This window comes from Antedon bifida, chromosome 2 (genome assembly GCF_963402885.1).
Source record: "Antedon bifida chromosome 2, ecAntBifi1.1, whole genome shotgun sequence".
NCBI lineage: Eukaryota > Metazoa > Echinodermata > Crinoidea > Comatulida > Antedonidae > Antedon > Antedon bifida.
The window spans coordinates 10,587,061-10,600,556 of record NC_136227.1 but is presented as its reverse complement, the minus strand read 5'-3'; the positions used below and the strand labels follow the sequence as shown (position 1 = coordinate 10,600,556).

At 32.4% G+C, this 13,496-nt stretch overlaps 2 protein-coding genes across 2 annotated transcripts; one reads left to right on the top strand and one right to left on the bottom strand.

Annotated features, from left to right (window-relative positions):
• Nucleotides 1-114: 114 nt before the first annotated feature.
• LOC144835167 (sperm-associated antigen 7-like) lies at nt 115-4,257 on the top strand. The gene is made up of 6 exons (XM_078690228.1): nt 115-286; nt 889-1,045; nt 1,993-2,077; nt 2,310-2,399; nt 2,851-3,001; nt 3,348-4,257. The coding sequence occupies exons 1-6, from the start codon at nt 205-207 to the stop codon at nt 3,479-3,481; spliced, it is 699 nt and encodes a 232-aa protein (XP_078546354.1). The 5' UTR covers nt 115-204; the 3' UTR covers nt 3,482-4,257.
• Nucleotides 4,258-5,244: 987 nt separating this feature from the next.
• On the bottom strand, nt 5,245-12,822 carry LOC144835141 (OTU domain-containing protein 3-like). Its single transcript, XM_078690195.1, has 9 exons — nt 12,642-12,822; nt 12,059-12,297; nt 11,437-11,585; nt 10,640-10,752; nt 8,962-9,087; nt 7,426-7,593; nt 6,893-6,995; nt 6,229-6,389; nt 5,245-5,733 (listed from the first exon to the last, which is right to left on the bottom strand). The coding sequence occupies exons 2-9, from the start codon at nt 12,271-12,273 to the stop codon at nt 5,563-5,565; spliced, it is 1,206 nt and encodes a 401-aa protein (XP_078546321.1). The 5' UTR covers nt 12,274-12,297; nt 12,642-12,822; the 3' UTR covers nt 5,245-5,562.
• Between the last annotated feature and the right edge of the window lie 674 nt (nt 12,823-13,496).

Here is a 13,496-nt window from a genome sequence, read left to right as displayed (position 1 = left end):
AAAGCTGGAAAATAAAAAGGTTTAAATATTAAATTATACATTTTTTTTTTTGTTAAACGCGTCTAAACGTACCTATTATTATTATTAGTAATATTGTGCTGCCCTCTACCATGGGTTAAAGTACAAAATCATCACAACAATTTTTGCGGGGGTCTATTTTACTTTTAATTTGTCCCAAAAATAGAGTTAAATTTTATTTTTAGGATGGCCGACCTGCTAGGAAGTATACTAAATTCAATGGAAAAGCCTCCATCAGTCGGAGAAAAAGAAAAAAAGCTTGCTAAAGGTAAGTTAGTAGTATTACGCCAGCGAGCTAGCTTAGCTAGCACACAGAACAGGACAGCCCTAGGCCTCTTTTTCTAGATTGGCTATAGGCCTAGCCTAGGCCTATAGGTATGTATATGTAGGCCTATGTAGTAGGTAGCTAGCTAGGCATAGAATAGGCCTAGCCGTTACTAAATTTAGTTTAAAAAAAGTTAAAGCCTAATAAATAGGCATAGCCTTAGAGAGAACCTAGCAGACATGAGCTGCCCGAGTGGATTGGAATAAAAAAAGACTAAAATTGTAATAAGACTCGAGTTGTCGAGTATATATATAGGTAGTCAAATACAAGAAGGAAGATGATGATGAAATGTATGATAGAGAATAAACAGGTTTATACAGACTTTTTATCATATACTGAAATTTCTGCGAATAGGCCTATATTATTTGCCCAAGTAAAGCTGCACAATTAAAAAGTGCGCAAATCGTGCAGCATAATTAACATACTTAGTCCTTGTGTATTGATCATGATTGTATATTGATCCAGGCTAGCCCTAGATATAAAGTGATAATATGCTCATCCTTTAGTATTAATTAAAAATCGATAATTCTAAATTTAATTTTCAGAACGAAAAGCTAAACTTGAAAAAATGAAAGAAGATGATCGAAAAAGGAAGAATGCTTTTCGGGAGAAAATAGAAGAAAGAATAAATGCATTCATTAACGACAGTAAAGAGACGAGATTAAAGCTAGAAAATATGGACAAAATGTGTAGAAGTATAGTGTAAGTTGAGGATAAAATGTGTAGAAGTATAGTGTAAGTTGAGGATAAAATGTGTAGAAGTATAGTGTAAGTTGAGGATAAAATGTATAGAAGTATAGTGTAAGTCAAGGACAAAATGTGTAGAAGTATAGTGTAAGTCGTGGATCTTTCACTGGTGGTGACCTTACCAAATCATCAGTGGTTTTGTTTAAGTTTGTGTTATTTGTTTTTCAATGTATTTTTATTGGCAAAATACCAAGTATTTATTGCTTTGTTGTAAGTTGCACAATAACATCCAAAATTTGAGTAAAGTTTTCATCTTGAATTATTTTTCAAGTTCAATCATATAGGCCTATTTCACATTCATAACTTTATAAAATACAGTTCAATACAATAAGCTATAATACATTCCCTTAATAAGGGTGTTCCCTGAATAGGGGTTGGCTGCAACACATTGCCTCTTTCACAAATCAAGGAAAGTGTCCCCTTAATAAGGGTGTTCCCTGAATAGGTGTGCCACAAATTATGGTTCCTGTTCATCAGTCTAAATTGTCATACAATAAAAATACATTGTTCCCCTAAAAAGTTTATTTTTGAATATGCCATTTCAATGTCACATAATAGGTATTCACTTTGACCAAAAACTAGATGGGAAAAAAAAATTATTTACCCGAAAAAAATGTAATTTAAAGCAAAAAATACTTCAATTGTCTGTCAGGCAATGGTTTTTGGTTAAAATTAACCGTTTCTTTTTGTTTTTTTTATAGGTGACTGACATAATTATTTATTTTTATTTTTTTTTAACAGAAGTGAATACTGTAACTTTATTGAAACTGAAAATATGGCCTATTTAAAGTGTGATTTTATTAATATTCATTATTCATTTTTCATGTTTTTGGGGGACAATGCATCTTTAAAATTTTAGCTTTTAGCAATATAATTAATGTAATATAATCTTTATTTTTCAGCCATGATATCGCTGATGTAGCTGGTTTAACATCGTTTTCGTTTGGTCTCACAGATGATGAAAGATATGTTATGCTATTTAAAAAGGTAAGATTCACCTCCATTTAATGACCGCTTGTTGTTGAAGTGAGTGTAAATAAGACATTAATTTTATAAAGCCATGTTATCTATTAAAATCTCATCATAACAAGCAGAAGGGTCATGGTTTGTTTGAATCTTGGTTGGGACAGCCTTCTCTCATTCTCACAGATTTCCCCCTCTTTATCTGGGCAGTTTACCTAGAGCTGCTCCTAATTTACTAATTCTAAATATTTTTCAGGAATATGCTCCTACAGATGATGAGTTGGAAGCCTATAGAAGAGGAGAAGAATGGAATCCTGAAATTGCCAAGGAAAAGGCGAGATTGAAAGTTAGTGAATAAGACATAATAGTTAATTTAAGAGTGCAGGGTTCTATGAAAAATATATAGTATATTTATTCAGTCTCTAATTTGAATGGCCCTATAACAAAACAATAGTGTCCCATATGTTATTCATTGAGTTTCTAGTCTCTATTATAAAACTAAATCATCATTTTTTTTTTAAATTATTATTTTACTAAAATTTAACCCAGCTTTTGACAAATTGTTATGATAATGTAATTAAATTATTATAACAATTAATGTATGCTTACATTTCATTGATGTAAATTACATCTAAATTACTTTCACATAAAAAAAAGATTTAATCGTAAGTAATTAAAATTAACCAGCTGGCTCAATTAATTGAATATTATTTACTTTAAAGTTTATTTGGTATAGGTTACTATTTTACCATGTGTTTTGTAAAATATATTTTTTCATTATATTTCTTTATTTTCAGGAATTGGAAGAAGCTGAATTATCAAGCACCTCAAAGAAGGAAAAGTTTGTGCCAGCTACAAACTACAGAGATAAATATAAAAAACTTATAGGTGAAGAAAGTGCAAAAGAAGCTGCTCATAATTTAACACCCAACAAGCAATTCGGATTCGGTGAGTTTTGAATAATTAAATCAATTGCCGCACCATTATAAATTTAGTAAAAGAATTACTCGCTCCTAACCGGATATCTCTTCTTTACCTCACTTTGATACCTCACTACCCCTGAAAGTTTTTTTTTTTGTGAGAAAAACTGTAATTAATTTCCAACTCTCTGAGCTACAATATGTCTTAGACATTTCTATCGTATGATCATTGGTATTGTGACTTTTAACAGGTTACCTGTCGGGACATAATTTGTGGGTGGCCCTGGGAGGTCGGGTAGGCAATTCCTGTTAAGTACACATGTATTAAAGCATTTGCTTGATTAAATTCCTATTTTTTGTTTTCTTTATTCAAGTTCCAAGTGCAAATAAAAAGGACAAGCGATCTGTTGAAGAAACGTTGAATGAAATCAGAGCAAAGAAGAAGTTGAAACAAACTGCAAATGAAAGCAATAGTGAAGAAGCAACAGTGTCATCAAGTACATCTTGATACAGTTACTAAGCAACAACAACAATGTGTGGTTGCTACGCATAGACACCAGTATGGGAGCGAACACAAATACCATTGATAACCTTATTGTGTATTATTGATAAATAACCAACAAAAACAGCAATACTACTGTATGTAGTTGCTTATCAATTGGTATTTACTTGTTGCTATGATGGCCACCTCTGCTGAAATTACAGGAATGTATTCAGGATGTATGATGAAACATATCAACATTGGTGAAACTAACATTGATTGAATTACTGTACACTCTTCCCTGATTGAATTTGATATTTCATGGTCTGGGAAATTTTGGTTAGAAAGGGTTAATTCACTGCGGTGCACACATTTAATCTTATTTGACAGGAGTGCTTTTTATTTAGACTGAGTTTAAAAGCATCAACTATTTGATACTATAGTAGAAATCTCATATTACAGTATATCGTTATTTCAATTATTAATACAGTTGAATTTTCCTGTGCGGACACCAGTAAACTTGTTCTTCCTATATAATCAGTTAATTTGGTACTCTCTTCAATTCAAATCTATTCAACTAAATAAAATTACTCGTTTTTATATATAAACAATCGTTATCACATCGCTTTTAAATAATAAAAAGCTTTTTGAGCTACAAACACTGTGTTATATCACATCTCCCCGTAGAGTGGCCGCAAATACTTGTTACTACATTCTGATCTTACATGAAGTATAGGTGTATAGTGCCTATAACAATAATTAAATAACCAGTTATGTCAAAAAATAAAAGGGTACAAAAATTACTATAGTACAGATAAATTATTTGATGATATTGCCATGTGTGTGCATAATAACCTTTTTATAGAGCCATAGTAACCAGTTTTTAGAAATAAAATGGTCGAAAATGTCCCTTTTCAATTTTTTTTTATAAACATATCAACTTTTAACAAGCACGAATGTGCGATACTCGGGGTACAGCAAAATAAGCTGTAATGACGTCATAAGACCGAGTGTAACATTACATACACATCAATAACCCCGCTACCAAATACGGCTGTAAAGTAAAGTAAAAATGTATTGCTTTCAGGTAACATGTGTAGACCACATGACACATGACAAACTATTATTTTTAAATAATAAAAGGATTTTCGAAAATTTTCCTGTACTATAGTACAGAATTATTTTCAAAATTTAGCAAGCCTACAGAGATTTTTGGGGAAAAATGAGTAATATCGACTGTTGAGGTGCAAACGAGATTATATGATTCAGCGCATGTCAAATTATGATATATAGTAGGCAGTTATTTAAAAAAATATAAGAATCAAAATTTGGCAATTTCCCTGTTGGTCTACTATAGCAGGGATTTTTTACTATAATCTTGAGGCTTGCTAACGCTGAATACTATTCAGATTTGTATTGGAAACGAACATTATGGAAACAGATATCAGATGTCTTTTGGATCAAATTTAGAAAGAATCCTTTTTTATAGTCTATAATTAGCATTTGGGTCTATAAATTATAGACCCAAGTGCTAATTTGTAGAAGTTTGGACATGTACATTTTTGGCATTTTAATACTTAAAAATAGTTTGCTGAGGTTTGGGAACTTAACGAATTACAGTCTTTGTAGTCCTGCAGGTGGACATGACAACATGATAGCCTCCAGTAACTAGTTTAGACAGGAAGTATATATAAGTTTGCTAGTGTAGAAAAGGCTTAATGTATGAACTAACTTTATATATAACTTTAATATTTTGAAAAATAATGTACATCAAATCATAGAGAGCGCTATTGAAAATGTAAAGGTATTTATTTATATGAATAGTAAACATGGGTATGTCAGACGTACCAAAAGCAGAAAATACGATGCTAGCTCATTATTTCATGTATTAAACAATACATGAATTTATTATAAACATCTTGCAGACCGATATTTAGCATATTTTCTTATTATTCTTTATTTACAGTAATAGAAATTAGAAATATTGGGAGGAAATCGCATTTTATTGGGAGATGATTTAAAATATTGAGAGATCATTATCTGGAGAGTTGGGAGGTCTGGCTTAATGTAAGTATAGTGTAATGGATTTTTAACTATTATATTCCTATCTATATTGCAAGGGATTGTAACCCATCTAAAACTAAAGCATTTTCATCATTATCATTATCATTTGGTGATGATGCCTGTGTCCCTTGTATACGCTGTTTATGCCTCTCTGATTGCCTTTCTTTTTTCTCTATTCTGTTTTGCTTCTTTCGTTGTGCATTTGTTAAACGGGTCTGTAAAAGTTTTAAAAAATAACTTCTTATTAAAGGCCATGTGCAGGCAAAACATATCTATTGATTATACATTTTATATAATCATGTTACTAATAGTTTCACCATGTTTCATATTTTTTGAAATGTTGCTTGTGTGTTTTTTTTTTAAAATGGGCACTTTCTTATCAGGTTTGGGAGTGAAAGTAGTTAAAATAAACAGTAAATCCCTATCTTGTTGTACACTAATTTTAAAAGGGTTATGAAAAATAATGGTGTGGCAAAAATTGTTATCAGATGATTATACAGTTAAAGGTAATGTAACTTTTTACGTTTTTTAGTGTTTTATGATGGCACTAGTTAGATTCTAGACAGCAATTTGGCTTACATGACATTCCATTACTAATACTTGAATGCAAACAAATCAAAACGCTCACTGGAGGTCTACTATACATGAACAAAAACATCCAATGCTACTTGTGTCAAGTTTACACTTCATCATTTACATTGTTGACTTACTTCATTTTTCTTTGATTTTGTTCCTGTATTCTGGCTTTTTCCTTTATGTGGATTTTGTTTATTTTTTACAATGTTTTCATTCGCATCACCAAATATCCTTGACCCTGTTCCATTCGTATCCCACAGTCCTCCACTATCGCTGTTAGATAATGATGATCCATCTAAAATACACAATTAGTATTTCTTTTTATATATCAAACACTGTTCCACAATATCCCACAATCCTTAAAGATATATTTTCCCCATTAATTTTTTTTTTTTACATTTGTTGTGGAATATATGCCATTTAAGGTCACATAGTTATTAACTTTAACCAAAAATTACCCTGTACCTGAACAAATTTTAACTAAAGCAATAGGAAAATTATCAGATGGGTTTTTGGTTCAATTTAACAGTTCATTTTGTCTTTTTATAAGTTAAACCATTGTTTTTGTTCATTTTTTCTACGGAAATGAATAACTTTATTGAAACTACAAAATGGCCTATTTAAAGTCTGATTTTAGTAATCTTCATTTTTAATGTTTTTTGGGGACAATACATCTTTAACAGATTACTTGGATGGCTGGTTTGATTGTACCTTCCTTTATTCTTATGCTGACGGTACATGTGTAAATATTGCTACAGAGCATATTTTTAGTTAACTAAAAATGAGAAAATACAATACCTTCTTGTTGATCTGATGACAACAACAAAGCCATAATGAAGTCTACAGTTGATGGAACATCATAAAAATGTTCTTGTAAAGTTTCTCGTACTAAATTTACATCCTATAAAAAATTAATTGAGTCATAATAATAATTATTTAAGAAATAAAAAGTCTTTGTTTATGTAGAGCATCTTGTGTGTTTGCCACCTTTGAGAAGGATAGTGAATGATTGTGGTTATCCTTGACAATTTTCCTAAAATGAGAATAACAAAATTAATAAATATGTAAATGTTACAGTTGACAGAGAGTGCCCTACAAGCATTTCTTCCATTATTGACTTGACATTCTTTTCTCCACATGTTGTATTTCTGTTAAAACATCTCAGGGCATAAAAAGGGATACACCTTTAAAAAGTTTTACCTGTACAGTAAATATTAACTGAAACATGGCAACTTTTACCAGAACTGTGCACAGTGATAAGTATCAATCAACATATTTTTCTGAAAATTTTTTTTTTCAATAGCCCAATAATTCAAAATTATTCAAATTACCTGGCAACCTGTTAGCTCAATAATTTGCATAATACTCATTTCAATATCGTCTATTTCACCATTGCACAGATCTGAAGGCCCTCCACAAGCACCCTCACGTTTTATATTTTCGGATTTCTTTTTTGACGTTTTCGTTGTTAGAGAACCACAGGAAACACTACTTGCTAACTGTAAATAAAAAATTATATCATTTACTGTATAACTCAGAATGCAAAGAGAAACCATTTATAGAATGTTAGTTTTAAGACAGTTCATTGTGGTTGAATTATAAAAGCAATATTAAAGAGATATAGAAACAAAATAAAGGTTAGGTGTCCAATTGGGAGAAACATTTTCTGTTGGCTGGATGTCCAAAATTTATCACTGTATGTCCTGCACCTACTGTATGCTGCTATATCCATAGTCAGTAGTTTACAGACCTCCCCACTATCCAGATAAACGCTTCACAGTATTTTGAGTGATCTCCCATCACCCGCAATAGATTTTTAATTTCTACAGATTGTTTTGGATATACAATATAAATTTACCATGTTTAGGTTTGGTTAACTAAAGATAAATGCAGAAGAATTGAAGTTGACATGTATTAAAAAGCATGAAAAAAAAAAGGAGAAAACAGAAATTGTTTATAACCATATGAGTGTATACAAATTATATGAACGTGTTTAGATACAGTAGCTATTTCAGAAAAGAAAAAACATATACTTTTATTTTTGTGCTGTGTAATTCTGCATGATCATAACTCTATGTATGATTTATAAAGGTTAAAAATAGAGTGTGTAAAAATTAGAAAATAGCGAAAAAAGGTAGAAAACAGAAGTTTAACATACGAAAATGAAATGTGAATAGACTGTAAAACTTGAATGAATAAAGGTGGTGGTTAACACAGAAGAAAAAAAAACTTAAAGATAAATTTTTGATGCCATAATATGTCAAATGGCCGAGCGGTTAAGGCAGGGGCGCCGTTTACCGTACCTAAAGAGCCAACAACATCGGCAAGGGTTCGAGGCTGACTCACTCCTAGTTCTGGTGGTGGAACAAGTCTTCTCGGATAAGGACTATAAACCGTAGGTCCAGTATACACAGTTATAACCTGTGTGCACTTTAAAGAACCCAGTTCATTATTTAAAAAGAGTAGGGGGTTACCCCGGTGAACTGGTTCACAAAATAGCCCCTGTATCAGGGGATTACCACCTATCTGATAGGACAGTGATTAATTCACTATTAGTAATCATTGGCCACATTGCCTAAAGACATAAAATAAAAAATAAAATAAATATATATTGGCATAATACTATGCTTGCCTCCATGGCATACCATTATAATACAGTAATATTATAAATATTAATGGTAAGATTTTTTTTATAAAATGACCTCTTATGCTTGGATGTGTTATTTGAAAAGTATAGCACCCTTTGATTTGGTCATGCTTTTATATTGTCTCCCGATATTTAATATTTTGTTTTCAAGTTGGGACCTCTGAGTTTATAGTACTGTTGCATTATCAGTAGTATTTTCTACTTGATAACAAATACATACCGAAGGTGTTTTAAAATGTGTTGGTTCATTGGTATTATCACATAGCTTGCGTACGCTTGAATAATGATCTCCATTGTGATAGGATATGTGTAATTCACTAGACCCTGGTGCATCATTACCACTAACCTGAAAATACAAGAAAAACATAAGAGCTTTACAATGGCGTGTGTTGGGTTGTTTGTAGTGTGTATTTAGTTACAGTATGCACAGTGAGTCAAACACAAAAGGCTGACGTATATTAAAGCTATATGTTCAGACTTGTCAAGTTGGTAACGGGACGATTCGGCCCTGGGACGATTCGGCCCGGGACGATTCGGCCCGGGGACGATTCGGCCTGGGACTATTCGGCCCGGGACGATTCGGCCCTGAGACGATTCGGCACACTTACATTTATCGGCTTTGATATGCATTTATAAGCATAAAATAAGCTTTTTTCCCCAAACTTTATTTTCAGAGAGACTATGGGGTAGCACTACTAGGGATAAAGATGCAATAAAGCAAACATTTTGAAAACATTGTCGAAAATAATCATTTTTTAGTAACGCGAACGATGTAAACAAGTTACGCCCTCTGTTGGCCGCTTGGCGAATGCACGAAATAAACAAGGTTTTCGAAGTAATAAATTGAATATAAAATTACGTTTTTTAGTAATTTATTATATATATTATATCAACTTTGTCAATATCAATAAAATACGGATTGTTAAACACCTTTAAAAACTTGATAAATAAAAAAAAAAAATGAATATGAATTTGGTCTAAAGTGAGACGTTTCGGCCCACAAAGTGGGATGTTTCGGCCCAAAAGTGGGCCGAATCGTCCCACCAAAAGTGGGCCGAATAGTCCCGGGCCGAATCGTCTCAGGGCCGAATCGTCCCTGAACCGTCAAGTTATGTACTGTACAATACAGCAATTATCCGGATGAAGCTATCAGCGTGATCAACAGTGTGTTGGGTTGTTTAGAGTGTGTATTTAGCTACAGTATGTACAGTAAGTCAAACACAAAAGGCTGACGTATATTAAGGCTATATGTTCAGACTTGTCAAGTTATGTACTGTACAATACAGCAATTATCCGGATGAAGCTATCAGCGTGATAAACAGTGTGTTGGGTTGCTTGTGTATTTAGCTACAGTATGTACAGTAAGTCGAGCACAATAGGCTGACGTATATTAAAGCTATATGTTCAGACTTGTCAAGTTATGTACTGTACAATACAGCAATTATCCGGATGAAGCTATCAGCGTGATAAACAGTGTGTTGGGTTGCTTGTGTATTTAGCTACAGTATGTACAGTAATTCGAGCACAATAGGCTGATGTATATTAAAGCTATATGTTCAGACTTGTCAAGTTATGTACTGAACAATACAGCAATTATCCGGATGAAGCTATCGACATGATCAACCATGCATTTAATTTAAAGTTTTTCTTAAGCAAGGTTGACATTGCATATAAATTAGTATTTTATATGAGCATGGTTGGCTGTGATTCTTGTCTCCAGGACCAGGAATAGATAGCTAGGTAAGGAAACTAGGCACATAGATGCACTGTCAACAAATGAAAAATAATTAGTTAGATAGTCACTTTCTATTATAGGTAAATCTTTGTATATGATTGTATATACAGACTTTGTTATTGTAACTTAGGGTATACAGTATAAAGTTCAGGATGTTACTTACCCTGAATACTGGAGCATTGAGTTGGTGTATGACAACTGTGAGTTCCTTTAGCCTGGCAAATCCTACAATTGCATCATTGCCAGCGTATGTTCCTGACTTCCGTAGATTAGAAACTGTGAAGAATATCAATCAATTATTAGTTTGGGAGTAACAACATTTAGCTTAAATAAAACAAAAAACAAGATTAATAATATAAAAGTGAGGCAAGCAATTATAAAAATTCTATATTTCTAACATTATTTGTTCATCTTTAGGAATAAAAAAATAATTAACAGTGTGACATCTTTAGGTACCAAGAGTGTTGAGATGGAAGATTAATTAACCAATCATAATTAATAGAATATTTAAATAAATCATGAACCAATAAAAAATAAATACAGCTAATAATTATAAGCCTGGGGGAAAACTTTTAAATAAACAACTAAGTTGGATGACAAAAGCCCTTTGTTGAACAATGGAGCATGTTTTTTTAAGAACATTTAAGTTTTAACAACAATTACATCACTATTAGTATTATTGTAAATTATGTTTGAAATGGCAAAAATCAATATGATAATACAATTTGTGGTACACCACGTATGTAGTTTTTCAACGTTTCGATTAATATGCTTCGATCATTCTCAGGACTGAGAGTGATTGAATTGAACAGTCTTGTCCGAATAAAAAATAATAGTTTTTAGTCGCGTGGGCGCGACTCTATAGTTCACTATGTCGGTCGGTCGGTCGGTCGGTCGGTCTGGTATCACTATGCTTAGCACGCGACTTATGGCTGTTGGCCTTGTTAAACATTAATTTACCATGTCTTTCAAACGGGACATCATCTTCTACAAATGGCTCAAATAATTCACGATGATCTATTATGTATTGTACTGTGTCCTCCCTATGATGCAAATGGTTTCTTCCATGGCCTTCAAATTGGTCACCAAGTGCTCGAAATAAACAGTTACTGGAAAAAGAAATATTGTTAATGTTAAATCAAATACAAATGTTTAAATTAAGAGATTGGGCATAAACCAAGTCCTGATTGGTCGGTTAAGTTTATGCATGCATATTTTTCGCAGAAACATACAAAGTTTAACACCAACTTGTTTGATTTGGCTGGCATCTTGATTGATATTGTTAGGAATTATGGTGAGGTTTGTTGGTTTAACAATTATATTGTCTTTACTCACCATTGTCTTTTATTGGGTACATAGTTAAGCTACAGTACATTCACACTTGAACAGAAGATGGCGCTGTTTGTTAAATAATGGAAAATCATATAAAGAATTAAACTGCACCATCTCTCAAGTGTGAATATAGCTCTACTCTCACCTTGCAAAGAGGAAAATAAATGTGAATGTGATTGACGCCCATTCTAAATACTGTAAAGACTAAACAATATTTCTATAATAGTATTTATATGGAATCTGTGCATACCCATCTCCAGGAATGTCTCGTAATTGTAAACCTAGAGTTTGTAGTTGGGTTGCAAAACCAGCAAAGTTTTCGTCGTCTGCTAAGTATGATTTGTCTTTTCTTTGTTTTCTGTAACCTGACTTAATAGCGCGCTCATCACGTTTTCTTTCTTGTTCGTCTCGTCGTTGACTTTTCGTCTGTTTCCCTTTACCATAATTCCTATTTTGCTGCGTCATTTTTTATCATTCTTCACATATTTTCTGCAAATAAAAAAAAAATACAATGAAAAATTTCTTATAAAATTATGCCTAGGCCTATTCTATCTCAGAGGCTCGTTTTTGGGAGGTGATTATTTGGGAATGAATAATTTCAAATTTCAATTGTAAGTAATACACTAACTAACAATAACATTATGAGGGTCGAAATGACCATAGGCCTAGGCCCTATAGAATATAACATATAATACAACTCTCAGACGGCGACGGGTTGGTTTCATAATCTAGGACTCCTAGCTAGAGTAGTACAGTCAGTAGGGATTAGCCTACAACTACATACTTTGCAGATTGCTAAAACACTAAAAGTAACATAAAAAAGGATACTGCACCTTATAGGTTACTGCAAAGCCATTCCAATCTTAGTTTAGTACATTTATTATTACTCAACACAGTGAAATGACGGAAATGTTGTTTTTATTTGTATTCACAGAGAAACCACCAATAACTAATAACTGGTCGGCTGAGCAGCAGCGGGTGTGTCGAAAGCGAAGACCTCGAAAGCAAAGATCGAAGACCGAAGACCTCGAAAGCGAAGACCCTACGAAATGGTAGTGTACACAAAATTCGACCAAAATCACACAAAATCGATGATAACACCTTGAATTTACAGATTCTAAAAAAATATTTCGATTTTAATCGTTATGTTATCAAAAAACATGACTTTATATATGAACAAGGTCACTTGTTTTCGCCAATATGGAGTTAATATGTGATATGGATTTACGAACAAACACATCACGCTATTTGCAAGGCGACGGACGCACAAGAAGGACATCGCACAGAGCATTGAATTGAATGCAATATTAGGTCACTTGTTCCGATAACTTTGTAGCACACGTCGCCTACAATTTTAAACCATAGCCAATTGTATAAAAGTATAGAAATAAACTACAGTAAGTAAATTGTAAGAAGTAAAGGATGGCGATAGGCCTATTTAGGCTTATTTTAGAGCCTATAAGCCTATAAAAAGTGTCCGTATCATAGATTTTACACTTGTTTTTAAAAATGTTATACGCATGAATACAACTTGGAGATCCATTTTTTTTTTGCATTTAAATATTATTATGTTGATGTATGTTTATTATCTATAATATTTGCCTATTGTCTAAATGTATGAATAAATACAATAATATATTTATTTTCCTTCAGTTATTCTGTATAGTATTTAAAACTTTTACATTTTC

Excerpts from the sequence above, each read along its gene's own strand:
- LOC144835141 (XM_078690195.1), bottom strand. The coding sequence starts at position 12,273 with ATGACGCAGCAAAATAGGAATTATGGTAAAGGGAAACAGACGAAAAGT. Across the intron at positions 11,586-12,058 it reads CGAGACATTCCTGGAGATGG|TAACTGTTTATTTCGAGCAC; the intron begins GTATGCACAGAT and ends TTCTTTTTCCAG. Across the intron at positions 5,734-6,228 it reads CAAAATCAAAGAAAAATGAA|ACCCGTTTAACAAATGCACA; the intron begins GTAAGTCAACAA and ends AAACTTTTACAG.
- LOC144835167 (XM_078690228.1), top strand. The coding sequence starts at position 205 with ATGGCCGACCTGCTAGGAAGTATACTAAATTCAATGGAAAAGCCTCCA. Across the intron at positions 287-888 it reads AGAAAAAAAGCTTGCTAAAG|AACGAAAAGCTAAACTTGAA; the intron begins GTAAGTTAGTAG and ends TTTAATTTTCAG. Across the intron at positions 1,046-1,992 it reads AAAATGTGTAGAAGTATAGT|CCATGATATCGCTGATGTAG; the intron begins GTAAGTTGAGGA and ends TTTATTTTTCAG.